Source organism: Vicugna pacos, chromosome 1 (assembly GCF_048564905.1).
Source record: "Vicugna pacos chromosome 1, VicPac4, whole genome shotgun sequence".
NCBI lineage: Eukaryota > Metazoa > Chordata > Mammalia > Artiodactyla > Camelidae > Vicugna > Vicugna pacos.
Window position 1 is genome coordinate 23,857,902 of NC_132987.1, and position 24,924 is coordinate 23,882,825.

General features: G+C 39.2%; 1 protein-coding gene across 1 annotated transcript in view; it reads right to left on the reverse strand.

The window, feature by feature from the left end:
- Positions 1–8,478: 8,478 nt before the first annotated feature.
- Positions 8,479–24,924, reverse strand: part of PLSCR4 (phospholipid scramblase 4) — a 30,296-nt gene continuing 13,850 nt past the window's right edge. Inside the window, exons 4-10 of the mRNA XM_072958807.1 lie at positions 24,642–24,746; positions 19,240–19,475; positions 15,935–15,977; positions 14,644–14,870; positions 12,922–13,083; positions 11,417–11,575; positions 8,479–10,555 (exon numbers count right to left, since the gene is read on the reverse strand). Coding sequence (XP_072814908.1) covers positions 10,499–10,555; positions 11,417–11,575; positions 12,922–13,083; positions 14,644–14,870; positions 15,935–15,977; positions 19,240–19,475; positions 24,642–24,746 — 989 coding nt within the window. The 3' untranslated portion in view covers positions 8,479–10,498. The remainder of the gene's footprint in view (positions 10,556–11,416; positions 11,576–12,921; positions 13,084–14,643; positions 14,871–15,934; positions 15,978–19,239; positions 19,476–24,641; positions 24,747–24,924) is intronic.

Below are 24,924 nucleotides of genomic sequence, written 5' to 3' on the forward strand. Positions count from 1 at the left end.
TTCTCACGGTAATGATGTGATTGTCTTTGCACAGCTGATACTCCATTTTGAGCCAATAATTATATTTCTTTAAAGCAAGAAACTCTATGAAACAACGAATAATAGACCTTTACAGAAATAAACCTAAATATACATATACATTTTTTAATAAAGAAATTGAACTCAGATGTGAGTGATGACTACAGAAGATACTGCCTCAGCGAATGAATGGATATACAAAGTAAACCTTTATGTTACCCATGGCATAGCCATTTTAAGTGTTTTTGTTGTTGCAACATTGTAATTGAGTTTCACCTTTGTAGTCAGACCTCTGTGAAATTAGGCTGGTGTATTGAGGTAGGCTCTATAAGCATGGGCTTAAGAATGATTTAGAATATTAGAACGATTTAAAAATGGGTTTTAATTTTTTCATTGCTCAAAATTCCAGTGCTATGAAAGATGTTGCATTAAAAAATGTTTTAAATCGCTGCTACATTTTTGGTACAGTGGAAGGAAGCTGGAGCAAAGGACGATGATCTGTACTTTTACTTCTGGTTCTACCACTAACTCCTGGCATAACTGGACATATGACCTGGTCCTCTCTCAGTCTCTTTGTTTGTATATTAGAATGTAGAGAAGATCGTCCTTAATGCCCCTCTAACTCTAAAATCTTTTTATTCTATTCATTGAAAGTTATAGATTAGTACCAATATATTCTTGGCTGAAAGTTTACTTAAGGAAATCTATGAGCTGGTGCTGCCCCCTATAGCAGACTGACAAGGCGGAGGAGATGCTGCAAAACCAGATAAATATTTAGTCACTGTAATTGCTTCTCTCTGGCACCCTCTGTGTGCCTATTGCTGCAAAATCAAGTGTTTTGAAAACTATCTAATTTCTAGCTCTGTTTTTTCTGTTATAATGAAAAAAAATCAAATTATGTTTAGTGGCTATTAGCTAAAACCGTTTGAGCAAACTTTTTTTTTTAAAACTGTTAAAGGAAAAGAATGTTCCTGTAATTTCCTGAAATAAATTTATCTGAGCCTGGATTACAGAAGAGCTGGCGCCATTTTAAATGAATGTCTTTTTACTTAACAACAATATTAGAAACATTAAACATATTTTAAGAGAATCTGCAATTATGTGATGATAGAAAGAGAATACATGTCATCTCCAACAGGAACTATTTAGTTGTAAATTAGGTCTAACAACTAGTAATATTTTTCAAGTTCAAAAATGCTTTATAATTGTTATATTTATGTTAAAGTTATCCCCTGAATATTTCATAAAAAAAATTACGTGCTGTTTCAGAAAACCTGGATCACTGCCATTCTTGGCAGGATCGCAAGTTAGATCATCTTAAAACCCTCTTGCTAACACCTAGAAAGTTGGGCTAAAGCAAAACCAAAAGCCACTGAAATGTAAAGTGTAGGCATTAGGAGAGTAAGAGAATTTTGTAGAGATTAAAGTTGGGAACAACCTGAAATATCTGACTATGAAGCACAGGCTGACTCTCTCTTTGGCATCCCAGAGGGAAGGAGTCACCAGGCTTCATTAGCAAGGGACTAAGGGTTCACCTACCAAGATGGGGCAGGAGATGAGGCCCCAGGGCTTAAGCAAGGTGTGGTATTGAAACAGACACTCCCCATAAGATAGAAACCCGCCAAGATACACACTCAGCTGTAAAGAATAAGTTGGAAGAAACTTCACTCACCTTGACTATTCGGGGCTATACTTGAGGTAGAGAAAAATCTGTTTGCTGGGAATTCATAATCAAGATCTGTGTTCACTGTGGAGAGGTTGATATTTAAAATACACAGATGACACAGGAAACACCAAACTGACAGAGTAACATAAAGAGCGGTCTTCAGTGGTTACAAGTGCTGGGGCATCAGCAGAAAGGAAAACAAACCTCTTAGAGAGCAAAGCCCTCAGACGAGACCTCCTCGGAGCCTCATGGGTTCTCCAGTCATAGTCCTAAACTTGAGGACACACGAGGTAACGTGCCACCATTCCTCTCTCTCTCTGTTTCCCTGTATTTCTGTGTATCACAGAAAGAAATCACGTATCACATAGAGATGAAGGGAGCACAGGGCATAGTGACTGAGGGTGTAGCTTCTGCAGCTAGCTTCAAATCATGGCTTTATGGACATTTAACTAGCTGGGTAACCTCGTGCAAGCTTCGTAAATCTCCATTTCTTCATCTGTAAAATGGGAATTATTACAGCGATCTGTTTCCTAAGGTTAAGGGAATTAAATGAGTTCATATATGGAAAGTCCTCAGCAGCGGAATCCTGCTTGGCTTACAGAAAGCACCGAAAACAGTTAGTTGGTATCACCACCACCATTACTGTTGTTAAAGGTAGTTGATCACATGACACTGCTTATCGCATAATTAGGTTGGTTTTCCTCCGTGGGTGCCCAGATGCATAGTCATTTGGACTGAAATTACGTCTTAAGTAAACCTAGCAACTCCACATCTCAAAACTATGTGATTTCACATGACTGGCTCCTTTGTTGAGAAGCAGCAGAACTAAATGCAGGAAAATCAAATAGGCAACCACGAAGCCAGCTGAGGATAGAATATGTTTTTAGAATTTGCTATTTACTTTTTGTTCAGATATTATGTGCAGAGGCCCCACCCTCACTCCAGCCTTAGCACCTCCCCCCACTACCCCCCAACACACACCAGGGAACACTTACCCCACACACACACTGTAGAAACTGGGAAAACGTGGTTAGGACGGTAGGCTGCCTGAGTAGATTTCCAGGTGGAACCTTGAGACTAAGCAGCTCTACAAGTTTGTGCATTAGCTAAACTCCACGTATTCCTCCCCCTCTCTCCCGGGAGCTTTCATGTTTCTCACCTTTTGTCCACCTCTTCAGGTTTCCTTCATTACAGTTAAAACACAAGGAGATAACTGCCTAGCGTTCCACCGTCTTCTATTACCTCTTGATGCAGCTTGTTTCTTCCTCGGAAAAATGGTTTTGACATTTACATCATTGTGAGAATCGAATGATACACACTTTCAAACAAAAATGATTTTGATTTTCTGCAATAATTCTTCAGCTTTGTCAGCAGTTATGTATTTACTTGCTTTATGCTTGCTGACAGAGAACGACCTTTTATTTCTGTCTCTTTGAACACCTAGCACAGTGTCATACACGTACTAGGACTTTTATTCACTCATTCCACAAGTATTTGCTGAGTGTAGAAAGATCCTGAACTCATCTCCTCCCACGGACACACCAGATCTACAGCTACATGTGGAAACAGTCCATCTGGAAAGAACCTGGAAACTAGCTGAACTGTTCCTCCACAAAAGAGAAAAGGAACACATCAAGACTGGTAGGAGCAGAGATCTTCGCTGTCATCAAAAACCACACCCTGGTGTGGAAACCCACAATCCGGAGGTCTCACAAGTTTGGAGCTTCTCCTGGGGGAGGGAGGGCTTTGTCCCCACATTAAGGACCCCAAAACTTGGGACCCACACCCGAGATATAAGACCCCAAAGGTCTGGCTGAGAAAACTAATGGGGCTTCTGTCCAAGGATCCCAAAGGGCCATAGGGAACTGAGATTCTCCTTTTAAAGGGCTTGCATGTGGTCTCACTGGCCCCAGGACCCAGAGCAAAAGTAGCAGTTTGAATAGTGCCAGGAGGAGTGAAAGAGACTCACTTGCTAACCTTTAAGCATCATCTGGAGGGGAGGGCGCAGCTGGGACTCTCTCCAGACACAAAGGTGATGGCTGACACCATTTTTGCCTTCTCTCTCCCGAGAGTACAGGTGGGCCTGCGCAGGTGTGACACGCAGAAGGCCCTCACTAGCCTTGCTCAGGCCGGCAGGGGCAAGGGGGAGCACTCCCCTGCTCCCTGGCTCAGGCCAGTGAGCACAATTTGTCACATCATGCTTCTACTCTCTTGCTAAATCCGGCAGGCAGGCACACAAAAGGCCCTCTGCTGCTGCATCACTGAAGCCGGCTGGCACGCACCGTCCCGGCATCTCTCCTGCCTTGCTAAAGCCCAGCAGGTGCGCTCAACCCAGCCAGAGAGTGCTGCTTCGTCATCTGGCCCTCGTGGCCAAGGGGGCCTGCATTCCCGGGCTCCATGGGACTGTGAGAACTGGAATAACAGTTCTCGGCAGGCTGCCACCCCCAGGGCACCTCACAGACAGCCCACTGAAACACACCCCAGTCTTCTGTGAAAAAGGCCTATTTACTCACGTTGGAGCTTCAGCCTGAGGGGCAGGCTTCAGGTCTGCCACACATCTAGGAGCTATGGGTGTGCTCTCCGGGAGCACAAGCCGTGCGGCACCAACTTTGTTCCTAGGGCGTCCTATAGCTTGACGATACCTCATGAAAAGCGCCTATACTCTTGTCTGGAGCACTGCTTTTTGCAACTGTTGCCCAGAGATCGCTTCCGGATCTCCTGGTCTGGAGGCCAGCAGGGTTTACGATCGCAGCCTCGCGAGACTGTGTACATTCACATCATTAAAAGCTGCCACATGAGGGTTTGGCTTCCCATCAGCCTGAAACTAGGTATCAAGTGAGATCCCTACACTTGGAACATTTGTGTTTGGGGTGGGAAAGATGGGTGAAAGGGGTCAAGAGGTACAAACTTCCAGTCATAAAATAAGTAAGTCATGGGGATGCGGTGTGCCGCACGGTGCCTATAGTCAGTAACGTTGTAGAGCATACTTGAAAGTTGCCAAGGGAGTAAATCCTGAAAGTTAATTTTGTGTGGTAACAGATGGTAACTACAGGCCTCCCTCCTTTCATTTCACTTCACTTTATTACGCTTTGTAGACACTGCATTTGTTACAAATTGAAGTTTTATGGCAACCTTGTGTAGGGTGAATATATCAGCACCGTTTTTTTCCAACAGCATTTGCTCACTTCATGTCTCTGTGTTCCATTTTGGTAATTCTTGCAATATTTAAAACTTTTTCATCACTATTACACTTTTTATTATGATCTGTGATCTGTGATCTTTGATGTTACTACAACTTGCTAAAAGCTTAAATGATGGTTTGCACTTTTTAGCAGAAAACTTTTAAAATTGAAGTCTGTCCTTTGTTTTTTTTAGATATAATGCTATTTCACACTTAATAGACTACAGTAAGCATAAACATAACTTTTATGTGCACTGGGGAACTAAAAAATTTGTGTGACCCACTTTATTGCAGTATTTGGTTTATTGTAGTGGTCTGGAACCTGCCATATCTCCAAGGTATGCCTATAGACTTACTGTGGTGATCATTTCGCAATGTATATAAATAACAAATTATTATGTGTCCACCCAAAACCAATATAATGTTATATGGTAATTATATCTCAATAATTAAAAAAATAACGAATGTTCATTGAACAAGTTGGATGTAACACTGTCCTGGGCTCTGTATTTACTGTAATAAACCATTAACCCCTGCTTTGCTTGATGAAAATTTGCTAACTTGACTTCTTAGTTATGTCTACCATGTATTCAGCTTGCCAACACGCTGTAAAATACATCTTACTCACCTCTAGCAGTGCCAGGAAGTAGACTGGGGCATATGACACAACCAGCCAGCCTGAACTGTCTGATTAAATGGGACAGAAGTACATCAGACAACACCTGAGATCATGCCAGCGACATGGCCTCTACCGAATGTGCCCACATTCCGTTCAACATGTATCCATTGTGATCCTCAAAGGTGTGTATTTTGTTTAAAAATCTGTCTCATCCACTAGCCTGTGAGCCCGAGAATATTAATTGTGTTCTTTTGCACTTCCCTCTGCCTTTACAAATAGCTCAGCGTCTGTGAATTTAGAATGAAGTAATTATTGATAGAGTAAAATAGTAGAGAGGATGTTAAAACTTTTTACTGGCTACTGTAACAAGTATTTCAAAAATACATCCACTGAGTTTATTGTTCTTTGTTAGGCAGAGGTGAATGCCTACCGTGCGCTATTATTAACTGCGTTACGTGTTATAAAGTAGCGCTCTGGGCTGTATCACTCTGACTACATTTGGAATGTATCATTCTTTCTCTTTTCTGGGATTTATGATTTAGGAGGCCTGAAGTCAAATGGGAAATGCTTTCTGTGAAGGTCAACCAAATTAGGGGAATAGATCCATTTTAAATATAAGCTATCACCAGCCAGAAAGCTGAATTTGGTATTAGAGTTTATTAAATCCAGACCTATGGGTTTCCCAAGCTTGCATCTTTCAATATAAATTACATTAAATATTGAACACTGAGGGGAAAAGGCAGAAAAGGGACCAGCTGTCCCAACTGAGGCAAAATGCCATTCCCTGAAATCATGGCTTATCCTATGCTTGAACTTAATTTAACATCTAGTTAATTGGAAAATCCAGCTAGTAAATTAGTCTGGTAACTAGCTTTTTGTAACATTTCCGGGACATCTGGTCATTAAGAAAAAAATGTTTTAAAATGCATCCTTCTCTGACAGTGACAAATTCTAGCAGCTTTTCTGTATGATATATTGGCATTGGAATCATACTTGAAGTTTAAATGCATCCTAAATAAGTGAATTAGAAATAAGCATTTATAAATGACTTCATTTATCAGATAGCTACTGCTTCTCATCACTACTGCAAAGTCCAAAGTCTCTTCTAAATGTCACCCAAGTCAGATACGGGTGAGACTCATCCTGAGGGAAAGTGCTCTCCGCTGGGAACCTGTGAAGCCAAGAAAGTTAAGTGTTTGCAAATCATAGCAGGCGGTCATTTCCATTCCAAGAGGATAAAACAGGGAAGAAGAAAGGAGGGACAGGTCCCAGGTAAGTCTAAGACCAAACAGGACAAACAACACTAAATCTTAAGGCTCAAGAATGACCTTTGCCTCAAAACTCTACCTTCTAGACCCACTGGAGTGGCAGTGTCAGCCCAGGGCACAGCAGGAAGGCCTGCAGAAGCTGCCTGGGCTCCATGGCTCTCTGCGTCTGGGGTCCTCAGCCCATGACTCTCCCAGGTAGCTGAGTCCTTTGAATTCTAGGTGGAGGCAGCCTCCTAGGCCTGTGCCGGGGGAGACAGGGTCACAGGAACAATATCAAAATTTGGTGCCTACGGCCCTTGGAGGGGCAGCCACGAGGCCTGTGCCACACCAGGATCCACCAGAGCCGCTGTGCCTGGTGGCAGAGGAGCGTGGCACCAGAGTGCAGAGGTCAGAGCCCAAGGAGTGAGGTGGCACCAGACAGCTGGCACATAGGTCCCACGGCTGCTGGGGTCCCTTCTTTGAACCCCTTTGCTCCCCAGGCCCTTGTACTTGGGGCTTGTGATGCGAGTGGCAGCTCTGCTGATCTCTGAGTTCCCTTTGGGGGTCATGCTTCATTGTCTTGGAGAGTAGCATCTGGTTTCCGTTCAGATGGCCCAGACCCACTATTCCCTGTGGTCACTTAAATACACCCTCAGTGTTCTAACTTTTTGCAACCTGGATAGGCTGAGAATTTTCCTAATCTTTACATTTTTCTTCCTTTTTGCTTAACAATTCTATCTTTAAGTCAATTCCCTCAGCTTGAATTTTACTAGAAGCAGTCTGGAGGAGCCACGCTGTGCCTTCAGCGCTTTTCTTAGCAATTGCTTCAGCTAAGTATCCCAGTTCACCACTTGCAAGCTCTATCTTCCACCAACCACTAGAACATGAATACAACTCAGCCAAGTTGTTTGCCACTTTAAAATAAGGCTCGCCTCTCCTACGGTTTTCAATAACATGTTCCTCATTTCTGCCTGAGATCTCTCATCAAAATGGCCTTTTTGTCCATATTTCTACCAACTTTCTGTTCATGGCTACTTAGGTACTCTCTAAGAAGACCGAGGCTTCCTCTACAGCTCTCCTCTTTTCTTCCTGAGGTCTCAGTAGAATCATCTTTACAATTCTGCTCACGGCACTCAAGGTGTTTGCCAGCATGAACCTTAAAACTTCCAGCCTCCACTCCTGACCCAGTGCCAAAGTCACTGCTACATGTTTACGTGTTTGTTACGCAGCATCCTCACTTCTCTGTACCAACTTTCATCCTTGTCTGTTTTGGCTGCTATAATAAAAATACCGTAGACTGAGTGGCTTAAACAACAAACACTTATTTCTTTTTGTTTCTTTCTTTCTCCTCTCCTCTCCTCTCTTTTCTCTCTCTCTCTCTCTCTTTCTTTCTTTCTTTCTTTCTTTTTTTCTTTCTTTCTTTCTCTCCTCCCTCCTTCCTTCCTTCCTTCCTTCCTTCCTTTCCTTTCTTTTTCTTTCTTTTTTTTTTCTTCCTTCCTTTCTTTTAACAAACACTTATTTCTGATAGCTCTGGAGGCTGAGAAGTCCATGATCAACACTGGCAGATTCTAAGGGCACTAATTCCACTCATGAGGGTCCCACCTGACCTATCACTCCCCAAAGGCCCCACTCCAAATCCACCACGCTGGGTAATTCACAAGCTTTAGCAGGGGAAAGATACAAGCATTCGGTCTATAGCAAAGACTCAACCCACAAATCAAAAATAGAACAGTATTTTACTACAAGTCATATCATATTTATTTAAAAGCCAAAAACAGTATGATGAAGCAAGAAAACACACAGGTTTCAGAGAATGCTTGTTTTTTTAATCAATCTGATCACTTCTAAAGGATGAAATGTTAAGAAATATAAAAATGATATGCACTGTAAATATAAAAATATAAGAAACACGGTATTTTTAAAGAAACTATAACTGCAAAAGACATGTTAATACCACAAAAACTTTAAACAGAAATTTAAAATGTCATATACTAAAAATAATTTTTTCTTAGTAGTATGCATTTGGCATTAGAATGGAGGGATATAGGCAAGATAAAATGTAACGTTTATATAGATAAACTTTCTGAATACTATTGTCTGATTTCCTATATAAAATGTCAGACTTCATTATAAGAAACAATATATCTGTCCATTTAAGGCTACAATTGCCTTTTCAAATATAGGGTAATTATTATTTTAGAAAGCAGCAGCTTTTACCATTTTTTAAAAAAAGCTAGTAGTAGCACATAAAAATGAACATTACAAGAAACTGAGTAAAACAACATTTACCATGAAGAGATGAATGTAATTTTAAAACGAGGCACCTTTCACTTCAGTAAGAACTGAGGGTGAAGGCCTTTACCTTATACCTAATAACACTTGCTTTATTTAATAAGGAGCAGCAGAAGGATACATTCCATTCTAAGTACTGGCTGTGTTCAAAGAACACAGTTCATATCCAGATAAAAAGCGGAAGTGCAGTAGAGGCAAGCTGATTTATCAGAGTGTATCCACCAATATACTCTGTGCTTTGAACCAGTTAACACAGACAAGTTCAATTTATACTTTACCTGTGTTGATCCAAATTATCTTTACTGATAAGCTAGCAGATCCCAGATAGGTAGCTTTTTTGCTGTGTTTTATCATTCTCTTGGCATGGATACAGATTTGACTATCATTTATGTAAAAAACGCAAAGCCATACTAAGCCACATCTGTGTTCGTAGTTTTGCTTTTACACAATTTTACAGGGTAACAGAATGTCACATTTCAAAATGTAAGAATGAAACAACAACTCTTGCAATCAGAACAGCACGGTAATTATCAGGAATCTTCTTGTAAGAAAAAAAAAACCCAACAATCATCTCCTCTGTGCCCCATTAAATAGAAAACAAAGGTTCAGTAGGCAATCTCAGTGATTTGGCCAAACATATTTTATACATAGGGCATCTATGACCAAGAGAGGTTAGACACATTAAAGGCAAGCTCCTAAGGACACTGATGTCTCTAAACTGCTCAGAGATGTAGATGGGTTATGCACTGGTCACCTCTTTTCCTGACAGTCTAACCTTACTTAGACTGTCCAGCTCCTGATTGTCCGTGCCAGTAAGTGAGGGAACAGGCAAGGAAAATATAACCTTACGATATAAAAAACATGTTTTATCACATAGTAAAATAAAATTTTCCATTGAAACTTTTATGAACTTTGCATAATGAGGTTTTAGCACACATGCACAAGTAAAATTTTCCTTGTGCAATAAAACATAATACTTTCTTTTCATTTTTAACAATGAAGTGTATCGTTCTTCCAACCTGGAATCCAATTTGTCCACAGTAACTGGACATGATGATGGAGAGGGGAGGGTTAGAGACAGAAGCTGTATTTCTCTGTCTCAACAAAGACTGCTGTCGAAAGCCTGTCATTTCACTATGAGTCAGTGTGAGCGCTTTGGGATTCATTTGCCCTTAGTTCATGCTGAAGTGTTTCAAGCTCACTGTACAGATGTTTACTTGGTTACTGAGTCATAGCTTTTTCAGGGTAAACTCCAAGTCTACCAAGGAGACAGGGAGATACTCAATCAAAACACATATTTGGATTGTGTTCTTAAACTTACGCTCTCAGCCTGCCTGTCAAACAAAGCTACACCCAATAACAATACTCTGCAAAAGCCGATAAATATATTTGCAAATAATTGAGGGCTGACTGTAAACCCAATCAACTTTTCTAAATTTTTTTAATTAATCATAATTGCTGATTTGCGGTGTCCATCAATCATGATGAGGGGATGAACGTTGTGGTGGAGAGCTTTCAAAATACATGAAGTCCTGAAATTGGAAAAAGAACTATATGTATAGATAGATATAAAATTAGATAGATAGATAATTATATAAATAAAGAAAGTGAATAGGTCAATAATTAGGTGCAATGCACAACGTGTTATCCTTTCTCAGGTGATCCTCTCATTCCAGTTTAGGAACACATCAGTGTAATGACATCTGCATGAAGAGAACCTAAGATGAAGAGCAGTGATTGCAAATTGTGGGAAGGCAGTAAGCTTTCCATTTGGGGAAACAGTTAAGTAAATTTTCACTGTTGGGAGGTAGAAAAGCTTGATAATCAATATTAAACATGTTAGATATACCAATTGCAATACATTAATCAGGTTTTTAAGGTAAATGCTATCAATTTTATTTCTATGCTTTTCTCATGAATCTTAACCATGAATCACGAGCACAGCAAGGGGATTGTATCCAGTCAGTTAGGAGGGTCCAACACCGAGGAGGACACTGACGAGAGGCAATAGGTGAAGGGAAAGAACATCAGCTTTAGAGTTATTTTATTTCACTAAGAAATCATAGGACAGGCGTCTTTAACTGGTGAGCATGGTAAGTAACACGCAATAATGACAATTACACCCAATGGATGCCTACCATCTTTCAAGCACTCTCCTGGCCCCTTTACTCATATGATAGCCTACTATTCATAACCCTGAGAAAAAAATATATAAGTATTTTTATTTTCATTTTACAGATGAGGAGACTGAGGCTTGCAAATGCTACACACTGCAACACATGTAACTAGTAAGTGACAGATAGTTTCCAACCTTACTGCCTTTCTATTACATGACACTGCTTCTCATCGGGGAGAATAATTCTCTCAAGATAACTCAAAAGCAAAAGACTTACAATAAGGAAGCAAGCTCCAAAAATCATGGCTTTCATCTTCACATCCAGGTCTAATGGGAAGTGAATTTCAAAGTGGTCAGCATCACTCATGGTTGATAGCATACCATTCCACTTCCTAGTAATACTGCCGATACTGGATACGCCGTCAAGGGATTTGACCTGGAAGGACCAGACCAGAGTGTGACTTTATGATGGTTGAAGGGTATTAAAATTCATGCTTTGTTCTTCTGTTTACAAGCAGTTTACACTGAGGTCGCATAAATAAGAGTGCAGGGAATGAATATAGTAATCGTGCAATTCCAGACAAGAAATGATGGCCAAGTAGGGTTAAGCGCCTTGCAACTGATTAATAACTGAGTTGGGGTGTATCTCACAATTCTCAGGCCAGGGTTCTTTCTTCACCCTCAAATGAGTTACTAGGAAAGCCTGTCAGAGGACGTATGATTAGAATTTACTTTGAAATTCTTTTCCATATCACAAAATGAGAGAACTGGGGTCTGGGAGGGAGTGTTTTTTCAGTCTAGGGAAACATGTGAACAAAAGTACAGGGACAAGGTTCTTTGCACTTCAAAACTCCACACAACCACTCAGGCTTCTGTGGGCCAAACGAACCCTGTCTTCTTAAAGTGTGTCAGGATCCCAAAGGGCTTCAGCTTCTAAAAGAGGGACCTTGACACCTGCTACAAGGAAAATAATAATCTCTACACACCCTGCCCTCGAAGTCTGGCTTATCTACATTTTCTATGTATCTACAATGGTCTTTTAATAAATCAGTCATACTTGGTGATATGGTTACATAAAACAAGAACTAAAGAAAGTTTATTGGGTGTCACAGAAAATATCTGAATGAGCAATTGAGTCTTGTTGAATTTCAAGTCATTTAGAAAGAATGCTTTAAGAAGCCCAGGGATCCCCTGTCAGAATTGTTAAAGTAATAAGGAATCATCTTGTAGCCATTGGGATAAAGGTAAAACAAAAGGATTTTCCTTTTTCCAGAAAATGTTATAGCCTGCTATGAGTTTTATCCATGTTATCAGTGTTGTCCTGTTTCTTGAGGATGCAGACAGGCTTCCATCTTGCAAATAAGCAATTTGTGCAACCTCAGGGTGCTCCATTTGTTTCCTGATATGTTGGGGACTTCTGTTACTCAGGACCTATATTCTGATCCTGGACATCTTTGGTAAAAGTGGTGAACGAAATATAGCCAAGAATAAAGTAAATGGATTAGGTCAGGCTATTTACTCTCAGGTTTTGTGTTTGAAATGGTTTCCTCTTATCTTTATCAAACACTGAAATCATAAAAAAAGGAGCTCACGTTTTGGAAAACCTTCAGCAATCACCTAAGATTAATCTGAAAATCTTTTTATTGTCAGCTGGTTAGTTAACTCTTTCCACACACTGCTTTATTCATTCACCAACAAAAATCATCTAAAATCAGATCATCCTGAGGTCTATTAGGACATGTAAAAAAAAACAGTGGAGACATCACTTTAACATTAGGTTACCTCAAAAACAGAATCAGAACCACAGCCATAGGTTGAGCACGGTCCACGCACTCCCATCGTATCTTCTTTCTTCTCGTTCTGGATGCTGTAAACTGCCCTGCACAGGTTCCAGTGTTCGGCAACAAAGCCAATGGTGACGCCAGGAGGACACTGCACCTCCAGCTAGAAGTGAAGCAGTGATAGAGGCAAAGATGCTGCATTTATACATATATACATACACACTGCCTAGTTGTGTTCTCAATGCATTCAAGGACCAGGGAAGCTGCTCCTGGGAGAAAGTCGTCCATTTCCCCTGGGTTATTTCTTAGGGTTACATTCAGTGAACAGCTTTGAGAGATGAGGTCATATCCCCTTTGGGACAAAATGACTGCTTGTTATAAAATGGTCAGTTCTGCAAGCTCAGTGTTCCTCAGCCGTAGATACGGCATCTCTTTGGGATCCTCTGAGTCATGCCTGTAGAACGTGGTCACAAGGGGACCCATGCACACAGGCTGGCCCTCACACTGTTTACTGGGCTCTAATGAAGTTCTCTGTCCCTGACCTAGGTGTCTCATGTCTCCTGGCACAATCCACCAGAAAGTAACAAGCTAGCTTCTTTGATTTACATCTCAGTCACGACATTTATAATAGAAAACAAGAGACAAGAGGCATTCTGAAAATTGTATGTTGTGAAAACAAGAGAATGTATGGATAAGCATAGGATGAGGTGGAGATTGACCTCAGGTATAAGACTGTGATTACAAAGACAATACTGACAAAGCAGAAAGCTACCTGACAACTGCTAATATCCACTGAGCACTGTATTGTTTTCCAGACACTGTGCTAACACAATTGCCGTTTATTTACTAAGTAGTCCTCAAAACAACCATCCTGTAAGACAGGTCCTATTAATATCTCCATTTTACAGATGAATACATCAAGGCCCAGAGAGGACTGTAAATAAATCACTACTGTAAATGCTGGTACTTAACATACAATTTAACTATCCCAGGAATCCTATGGGGTATTGTTCTGTCCCGTTTGTGTATTAAGAACACTGAGGCTCAAAGAGGTTAAGTAAAATAAATTGCCCAGGTTTAAGTTGGTGGCATATCTGAAATTCAAATTCTTTTGGAATCTCTCACTAAAACTGCTTTTCTTTTCCTTAGCGAAAACTTTTCCTCTGGCTACTCAAGTTATAGAAGTGTAACTGAACTGTAACTTGGCACATCTGCTTTCCACTTCCAGCATCTATCAAGTATGACATCACCCTCAGACAATCTCTTTGAGCCACCCTTTCTTTATCTGTAGAAGATGTAGATGATGATGGACAGAGAAAAAGTTATCTGAAGCTCCTTCCGACTCTAAAAGCACGTTTATGTTTAGTGTTACCTTACTTGGGGCTATGGAGGAACACAGAGACAAATGTGTGTGACTACTGTTCTAGGTAACAGGCTAATTTCTAAGTCCGTGGACACAAGTGACAGAATTGTGATCACTCATGAAACAACCCTAATTTGTGTTGATCCACCAACTAGCACCTGAAGACACAGACCCCCAAGAAAAATGCCTTTGTGATTTTTTCATCGTGAGGCTATTTGACTCCCCGCTCCCCACTGCCTCTTCCATTCCAACTGGCAGAGCCAGTGCAAGTCCCCTCCTGTGCGGTGCTGGCAGGAGCACAACCGTGCAGTGAAGAGTTGGATCAGGAAGAAGCAATGGATAGGGCTTCCGTTCTCTGACCTCTTGCCTGGCGGAGGGACAACAGAAGCAGCAGCAGGTGCATCTGAAAGGTCTCTGCAGTGTCATGATCTCTCGGCCCAGGCAGTCAGTGACCCGCAGCACGAAGGGCCTCAGTGTCCGATAAGCATTCCTGGTGTAGTCATCTGTGTCTTCAGCCACAAAGTAAACCATCTGGCCCAGGTTGTTTTTAATATCATATCTATTATTAGTTTCAAAATGTGTTATCACTAAAAGTAAAATGAGAGAACTGTCTTATTTAAGAAGCAGGTAAAATGGGCCTCAAGAAGTCCTTCTGTAGTAATTTCACAGGGGCTTAAAGCAAAACAAGTTTTTAAAAAAATTTCAGGTGAAAAATACGCAATTATTAGAACACCAAGATAATTCATATGACCTGTAAAAATTTACATAACTCAAAATTTAAAACATTTCTTTTAAGAAGTTCAGTACAAATGATTTTTAAAACTTTTCCACATAAAAGCCAAGACTGAAACAATATTCCTAGAGTACCTGAATTCAGAAAACTTTAATTAAGGCACTAATGATCCCAGCACAGTGGTTAAGAGCCTGGTTGGAGTCAGACAGACATGAGTTCAAATCCTGACTCCACTGCTTTTTAGATGTATCTTAGGTGAGGTTAAAAAAAAAAAAACCTTAATTATAAAACCATTTAAATGCAATTATGCATTAGATCATAAATTAATTGGTTCATGAAATATACCAAGATGATCAGTGTCATTAGTAATTACAAATAAGAAAAAGAACCAAGCAGAGTCAAAGGCTCTATGTGGTGGTCAAATGAAGGAAAGGAAGGTGTAGGTCTGCTACAGAGAGGATCAGGGGTCTTGTGAGGATGAACTGTGAACAGGCATCATGTTTCTTCTTACTTCCATAGCATTGGGCTTAGAATTCAGGAAGCTGAGATTCTATTTCCAGTTCTGCCACTGATTAGCTGACAAGGATGCCCTTGGCTAACTCATCTAGCCTCTTGGCTCCTTCTTTATCTTGCCCATGAAAAGCTAATATGGAGGAGTTGAGATGGGTAAAGGGTAGGGGGGTCGACCAGATAAAATGTAAGTCCTGTTCAAGTCCAAAAGCTTATTAATGTTGTGTAAATAGATAAAATAATACAAAGTAGGTCCCCTTATTACTTTCTTGAAGACAGCATAGTAGAGGACAGTCTTTTCTCTTGGAACCACTAAAAAATAACCAATATAAATAAGGAACTAGATATTGGATAATGCATATTTCCACCTGATTCAAATATTGCTGGACACTACAAAATTATACATACTTTCCAGGGGTTCAAAGTGCTGAAGAACGTGTATGTTGTCCAACTGTTGGGACAGAACAAAACAATTAGGAGAGAGAAAAACAACAGAATTAAATCAGACCAGCATTAGAAAAGAGACTGATGAGACAGATATCAAACTGTATCCATTTACACAAAGATCTTTTCTGAAGCTGAATGGAATCAAAACTATTTTTTTAATCAAGCGAAATCAGCCTATCTGCACCCAATCAGAGGGCTATTCGCAGAGCTGTCCAGATAGAACACTTTTGTCCAGTTTCACTGTAAACTATTGAAACATTTGTCTAAAATATAAGGAAAGCATCTTCCCACGACAGTCACAGCGACTAGAAGAAGCTACGTTGACAAAGATGGGTCCCATCTCGATTCCTACTCATTGGTCTCTCTGCCATGTCACCTCCTGACTGCAGTTGTCAGGAAGTTCAAGACAGTTTAATGTCGACCAACCATAGAGAAAGCAACTGTCTCAGTGGCTTAGGGAGAATGAATCAGCGAGGGTGGCCCCTACACAGGACAGTCCAGTCTTACATTATCTTACAGGTGCTTCTAGAAGAGGTTAACACACTGACTGCCATTCACTTGAGCTGCTAATACCTGGGTCTTCCCTCAGTGTGTACTTTAATAGGGGAGGGTCCAAGAAGCTGGAAGCATGTGAAAAGGATTAGAGCAAAGGCGAGGCAACATTCAGGGATGGGTTCCCTCGAAGAGAGAGGCTGGGAATACCATCAGATTAACTTCTACCTTAATTTTACTTAGGAATCACTGCAAAGATAGACAGTTGGATAGTAATTATCTGTTATACTTGAGAATATTCTAGCAGAAAAGAAGCCTCCTGAGGGACAGATTAATCATATCAATATAATTTTAGATAATTTAGATCATTAAATCACTCCTAATCCCTGAGCCCAGAACACTGCCTGAAATACAATATTTTACCAAATATTTGTTGAATAAATTAATTAATGTATGATGCATGAATGTGGTAATAAATAAAATTTAAAATAATGTAACTGGACATGAATGTTTTGTGGTTTGACTGATTACAGGAGATTTATAGAAAGGATACATTCCTTCCTTCATTAAAATTCTTTTCTCATATGAGAACACAATCAGGTGAGAGGGTCTAAACATGTCTTAGAATAAAATATCAGAAGTGGCCCCTAAACAACAAGTTTCCACTGTACAGCACAGGGAACTATATTCAATATCTTGTAGTAACCTATAGTGAAAAAGAATATGTAAGTGATATATGTATGTATATGTATGATTGAAACATTATGCTGTACACCAGAAATTGACACAATATTATAAACTGACTATATTTCAATTAAAAAGAAGTGTCCACTAGGACCGTTTTAAAAATTTAAGGTGTTAAAATCTATAACTGAAAAGCAAAAATATTCATTGCTTGGTAAAAGCTTCCACTGCTGAACAAAATATCCTAAGTACTGACGCCCGTTAATGTGAAAGAATTTTGTCCAATAAGATACTACGGTTGTTAACAGGCAGTTCTAACAAAGTGTAGAGTCACTGCCAAGCCAACACTCTAGAAATAATACAAACCTGCTATTCTATAAACTGAAGTGTCAGGATAGTCCTGATAAGGATTCATGTAATTTGCACACAAGATGGCAAGAAGACTAAGAGAAAGAAAATGCCTGGCTCTGTGTTCTCCACTCACACACAAGGTGTTTCGACTAATAACATCCACACAGCTATCATTCATTGGGTTGGTCCTGCGTGCCAAAAATATTAGGCACATTACAAACTTTCTCATTAATAATTCTCCTAACAACCCAGTAGGATAGGTATCACTCGTACTACTTTATAGATGATGAAATTCAAGGACCAAAAGTTTAGAAAAGTTACTCAAGGTGGTGGAGTGAAGAGGACGTAGAACCAGAATTCAAAGCCAGGTTTGTCTGGTTCTAAACCTGTTTATTTGTTTCTTTTTCATTTATTTTAACTAAAAACATCCCTAAGAGGGAAAACAGAATTTATAAAATATCTTCATTCAACTTCTTTCAGAGTAATAGAAGAAATGAAGAATTTTTCAATTGTTAAATGAACAATATTAAAGCTACACATTTTTTAAAAAGAAATGACTCCAGATATTGGATTTCCAGGGACAATTTCTGTATTTATCATTAAGTATCAAAAAGAAACTTTCTAAACCTGATTGACTTATAAGCGTTTTATAAGCTTCCAAAATAATGTGAAGACGTATTCTAGCACTTTATCTGAATGACTGGTGGTGTATTTTGTCAATATTTTGCCAAACAACAATTTAATGAAATTTTTGGTTCATGTAAAATCCAAAATGTCCTGATCCACCTGTATTTATGTCCAAAGATCAACACTATAACATCATACCAATGGTTTTCAACGCATAGGATTAACAGTCAGCATGTAAAATTGAGAAGAGAAACACGTCAACTTCGAGGAACATCTGATTGACTACGTGGCAAGACATGTGTTGAACTGACAAGTCCCTTGCTTGTAATGTATTTCGACGCTTCCTTTTACCTGAAAACAAAACATGATGTAGTAGTTTCTAAGCGATTTCCAACACTAGGTTGATCTTGTTTTCATTCAGCAACTTCTTTTGTTTGTTTCTGACATGGGTTTTTAAACAGTACCATTTGCTACATAAACTTGGCATATTGTCCCAGTTTCTGAAATGGGTGTCCTGGGCCTCGGACATCTATATAGAAGGAAACCAGGAAGTCACTCTGTTGTGGAAAGGGGTTCTCTGGAACTTGGCCTGAAACAATATATTTGGTAGGTCCTCTCTTTTTATTTACATTGTATTTAAAAAAAATTTTGTTTTGGTGGCAGGGAGGTGGCAGAGCTGGTTAACGAAAACTACACGTGGTTAGAAAAGCCAATGGGCTGCGGCAGTAAGTGATTCACTCACTGTCTACCATCTTGCTCTTTATAATGTTGCTTTTCTTGATGTTAACTCTTTATTTCTAAGCAAACAATACCCAAATACCATCTTTGATAGTTTTTTCTTCTATTCCTAATTTTATTTTTAAATTGCCTTCAACAGGACATCTTGAATGTCTTAAAATTCAACATACAATCCTTCAAAAAACCATATTCATCCCACAAAAAAAATCCCTTCACTTTTATGAAATTAGTACCACCACACCTATAGTCTCACAAACAAGACATCTGTCATCAATGACCCATCACCTTTATCTATTCTATCTAGCCTTTTCTCTCTTCTTATTGGATTTCCAATCATGCTTTGTAAAAAGGTAATTTGGATTTGTATACAGTACCTGGGCTAAGTATTCTAGACCTGGAGGACAGTTTGGCATAGGAGTTGGCACTGGCATCCATGCTACTGGAGCAGAAGATTGTGGCACAGGATATTTTCCAGGCTGGTACTGGATAGGATGGGTACCACTACTTGGCAGGTACAAGGGGAAGGTACCAGGCTGCTGTGGACCGTAGTATCCCACAGGCAAGCCTCCTGGGTAGCCTGCAGGTGGAGGGAGGGCTGGTCCAGGAGGCCCTGAGTTCAAAAATAAATGCAAGTGTTATACATTGTTAACACTACAGTATATTGGAAGTTAGCATGACTTTTCACGGGAAAGTGATATGGATCACGTGACCTCTACTTAAAAACAAGATGTTCCATTTTACAAGGGTGTAGAATGTACAAAAATGCACTCAGGAGATTTACACATTAACTCATTTAATCCAGTTAAACCTTATGAGATAATTATTCCCATTTCAGAGGTATAAAAATGAAGTTTAAATATCAAGTAATACGTTAGCCTCTATGCATTAGGTTCCTTCTTTGAGGATAGTAACATACCTACTGCATTAGGTTGTAGTAGGATTAGCACAAGCCCTAGCATGTAACTAGCACTGTAAACACTTGTTACTGTGTTTATTGTTACTAATGTTTAAGGTCAGAAAGATAGTAAGGTTTATCTGACTTCAAAGGGGTTCTTCCAATGACCACTCTAATTCCACCCCAGAAAAAAGGCCCATTAGCAGTCATTCCCACCTTTCCAGGCAGCCCCCATCTCTACAGATTTGTCTAATCTGAATATTTCATATACATAAAATCATGTAACATGTAGCCTTTGTGTATGGTTCCCTTTACTTAGCATGTTTTCAAGGTTCATGCATGTTGTAGCATGCGTTAGTACTTAATAAAAATTAATAAAATAACAACTCATGTCAGACAAAATATCCTTTAAGACAAAAATTGTTACTAAAAGTAAAGGACATTTTGTAATAAAAGAAGTGTCAATCCATCAAGAAGATATAAAAACAGAGCTTCAAAATACATGAAGCAAAACTGACAGAACTAAAAAGTGAAACAGGCAATTTAACAAATAGTTGGAAACTGCAATACCCCACTCACAATGAAGGACAGAACACGTAAGCAGAAGGTCAAAAAGGAAAGAGAAGCATGAACAACACTGTAAATGAAACCAGGCATGTATAGAACACCCTCTCCACAACAACAGAATAAAAGCTCTTCTCAAGCACACAGAGAGCATTCTCCAGGACAACCTCCCATAAAACAAAGCCATAAGACAAGTCTCAATAAATTTAAGACAACTGAAATCATACAGAGTATATTCTATTACAATGGAATAAAATCAGAACTCAATAATAATAGAAGGAAATTTGGGAAATCACAAATACGAGGAAACTTAATGACATACTCCTAAATAATCAAAGGGACAAAAAGAAATCATGAGAGAAATCAGAAACTATTTTGAGATGAATGAAACAAAACCACAGTATGCCAAAGCTTATGGGATGCAGCTTAAACAAGGCTTAGAGGGAAATACATAGCTATAAACACCTACATTAAAAAAGAAATATCTCAAATCAGTAACCTAACTTTCCCAACTTAGCAATAAACCAAATCCAAAGCAATGAGGAGGAAATAACAAAGATTAAACTAGAAGTATATGAAATTAAAAAAAAGAAAAAAGACAAATCAGCAAAACCAAAAGTAGGTTCTTTTAAAAGATCAACAAAATTGAAAAACCTTACGACAGACTGACCAAGTCAAAAAATAGACTTCAATTATTAAAATCAGGAACGAAAATGGGGACATTACTAAAACCTTACAGAAATTTAAGTGTATCGTAAGGAAATATTACAAACAGTTGTGTGCAAAATCAGGGTATTACGCTCACAGCACCCCCAAGGGGGGGGGCAGACCCCCTAAGCTATGCCTCCTGCATGAATCACCAATCTGTCCCTACGCTCACCCCATCTAAGGAATCAGCTTGCCCCAAAACGGGGAGTGAGCAAGGGCACATGGTTTCTTGTTTTTGCTCCCTCGTGCTGCAGCCTGAGTCCCAGTAAAGCCTGGCCTGAATTTCTCGTCTGGCCTCCTATCAATTTCTACTGATTGAACAGTCCAAGGACCCGGCTGGGTAACATACTCCTAGGTAGCCACGTAGTGTGTGAAAAGATCAGAGAGGAGGCAAATAACCTAGGCGGAGGAGATCCCTTGTGACGCAAGTGCTGACACAGCAGACCCAGCCAGCCCCTCCACGAGGGGCAGAGGTTTTACAGATAGAGCAGGTGCAAATCGCACAGTTGCCCAGGGGAGGCTCAGTGCCGCAGGAGTAAAGGTCAAGTATGGAGACCCAGTGGACAAAGCAGAAAGGGAACTGGGGAGGAAGCGAAGATCATAGAAGACCTATGTACGCTCTGCACAAAGAGCATGAACTTTATGCTAAATGGAAAGTGGAGTGGTTAGTTTTCCATTTAGAACCTTTATAAATGAGAAGATTAGATTAGGCAGGAGGTGCCTGCAGGAGTCCAGATAGGAGGCAAGGAAGTTGTGATGAAAGGAGTAGAAAGTGGAGAAATAATAATTGACATTTAAGAGACATGTTGCCTTGGTAACAGACTGGATATTAGAAAAGATTCTCAGGTTTCTGAGTTGGGTTCCTGCAGACCTTCAGTGTAGAAAAAGAACAGTGAGTACGTGTTTGGAAGGAGGAAGTCGAAGTTGGATTGAGGATCATTGAGTTTGAGATCCTGGGTCACCCAGGGGAAGTGGTCCACAGGCAGGCGGAAGTAAGTTTAGAGCAGAGGAGATTGATATGGGGTGGGGGATTAGGGATTCATAAGTGGTTAAAGACAACTGAAGCCATGGGCATTATCAGGATTACTTAGGAGAGTGTAAAAGGACAGGTATGAATGGAAGACGTGAGAGAGGGGACAGGGCAGGGCAGGGCAGGACAGGGGAGTGGCCCAAGGAACTCCGGGGAAGACCAATTTTTAAGGGTAGAAGACACTGAGCTCTTGATAGAGACTGCAAGTCAGGAGAGACTAAAGGAAAAATAATGATAACTAGAAACAATGTCAAATTAGAGCTAAGTGAGAAAAAAGATCTAATGTTTTCAGAAAAAATGGAGGAAATTACGTATTTCAGTTTGTTGTGAAGAATATACTTTAATTCCTTTAATAATTGTGTTTAAGAGTACCCAAATTGGACTGGAAATTCAGTATCCATCTCTCTTTTTTAGAACTACTATTAAAAAAAAAGATGTGTCTAAAAATCATATGAACTGTCTCAAAAATGTTAATTGTTCTATCATTTCAGTGAGTTGATGATTAACTCTGGTGATATCAACAGTGTGATTTTTAACTTAAAAGTACCTCATGGAATAAAATTTGAAGCTCAATAAATCAGGGGTAAAATTACAGTTTAGATTATAGGGCTATTCAGTATAGAGATTATATTTCTAGGAAAAATTAAATACAAATATATGTAATCAAATGACTTTTGTTAAAATAATGTATTATTCAGAGATGTTAAGAGAAGTGAAGAAAAACAAATCTAATTATTTGTGGGAAATGGTATCTTTTATATTCCCTTTTAACGTTTAAAATTGCCATTAAGGGCTTTGATTGTTCTGCAGGCAAACACAGCAAAACAAAACATGTTTAACTTTGTGTAACTATAGTATCCCACATCTATTTAAATAAATAACTTTATTATGGAGTATTGTCTTACCAATACAAGCGTGAGAAATACTGCTTTAGGGATTTGTGTTTTCTTAGTTATAGGGAATATTATTATCCTTTTTTATTTTAAAACAGTAAGTCATTTTCTCTTTTAAATTGACTACATGTAACAAATGTTTATATTAACTATTCTTTTAAACATGTTTGGGGAAAAATTATTTTCAGTGGGGACAAACAGCTGGCAGTATAATGCAAATGGAAATTACATAATTGAATTTAAAGGAATTCATTAAAGCTAAATATTTCAAGGACAGTTATTTCAAGTTCCTTAATGTGAATTAAGGGGAGAGAATTTGCATCAGTATGAAGTACATAGTTCAGCCACTAGATGGCGAACACAGTGAATTTTTGTTACTGTACTTCACAACTGAAAATTCATTAGCTGTATGCTTTGCATCATATTATTTTTCAACGTACCTAGCCATTTAATTTGATGACTGTAACCTGCTAATTTTTTGATACAAAAAGGAATGGACAGACACTTTCCCAAATGAGCAGAACATGATTTATAATGAATGTTTACTTCTTCAAAATGGTGGAGAGTCTGCTCTAGTGGAACCCAGATTCTTGGATATAGAGTGACTGGTGAATATAAGGTACATTATGTAGATCATGTTGATAGTCAATGAAGTAAAACATAGAGAAATGGTCAGATATAGCAAGATTATAAAATAGGATTGTCAAAACCTTAATTTTAGCAGGAGTTAAGCCATAATGAGGGGTTACACTGGATCAGATCCACACAACATGCATACAGGTGAGGGAAAGGGGAAAAGGAAGCCCTGCTTTTCTCAGAAAACAATGCAGAGGCAAAGGCTACCTGTGCTCCATGGGTCATATGTCTGGAGCCAAAACCACATCCTTGACATCATCCTGTGGATAGTGGGGTTTCTTTCCCCCTTTTAACAGCCTAACTTACTGGTTTCTACCTCTACATACACACTTAATAGTTAAAGAAATATTACTATACTTTATAATTTTCTAAGTCATTAAAATGTATTTGAATATAATCTTATGAAACTATTTCGTTAGTCAAAAGTGAGTGTATTCTCAATTTAAAAAGTGTGACATACTGTCTAAATACCTATGAATATCCATTTTCCTGAGTCCCTGAGTACAGTGTGGCATGTATTCAGACTTATAAAAATATTTGCAGAACTAGAGAATATTACCAGGTCCTTGATCAGAATTCAAAGCTATTTACCTCCAGTTTTCTGTACTTTTCCTGCCATTTGTCCCATGCATGACTTATACTAGACCTTCATGACCTTGTGCTTTGGGACATACTGTTCTTTCTGCCAGGTATGGCCCCTTTCCCCTTTTCTTTGAGAAATTCCTCACTGGGCAAGCAAAACTTGACTCCTTAGTTAGGGCTTCCCTCAAATCCCTGGGAGAGTCAGTTACTGCCTTCTGTGCTTCTGCAACATTCTTTTCATAGTCTAGCAAAGAGAATGCCATCAATGTTGTACAACTTCTTTCCCCAGTGTAAATCCTATGGAGACAAGAATGTAACTCTAATTAACACCTAGTAAACTACCTGGCACCCTGAAGGCATTCAATATTTATTTATTGAATCACTTAAGTAATTAATTAAAAAAGCAATCTTAAGTATTAGTATGGTTTTCTGGAGAGGGGAGAGATTCTTTCCAAATACTTAACCTACCCGGAATAAAATGGGAACTGTACTCAGGAGGGGTACCGGGCCTTGGATCAGGTGGTTTTATTTGATTCTCCACTTCATCTGCAGGTTGCTCAGGTGCTGTGGGAACTATATTTTGGGGGAGAGAGAGGGGTCACGATTTACAATGGGAATGATAATATATGATTACAGAATATAGTCATTTTTTTCTTGTTGGTACACATCAATGACTATAACCAATATGAAATAAATACACTCTTATTTCATATTAGAAACAATTTATTATGTACATGAGACATCAACCTGT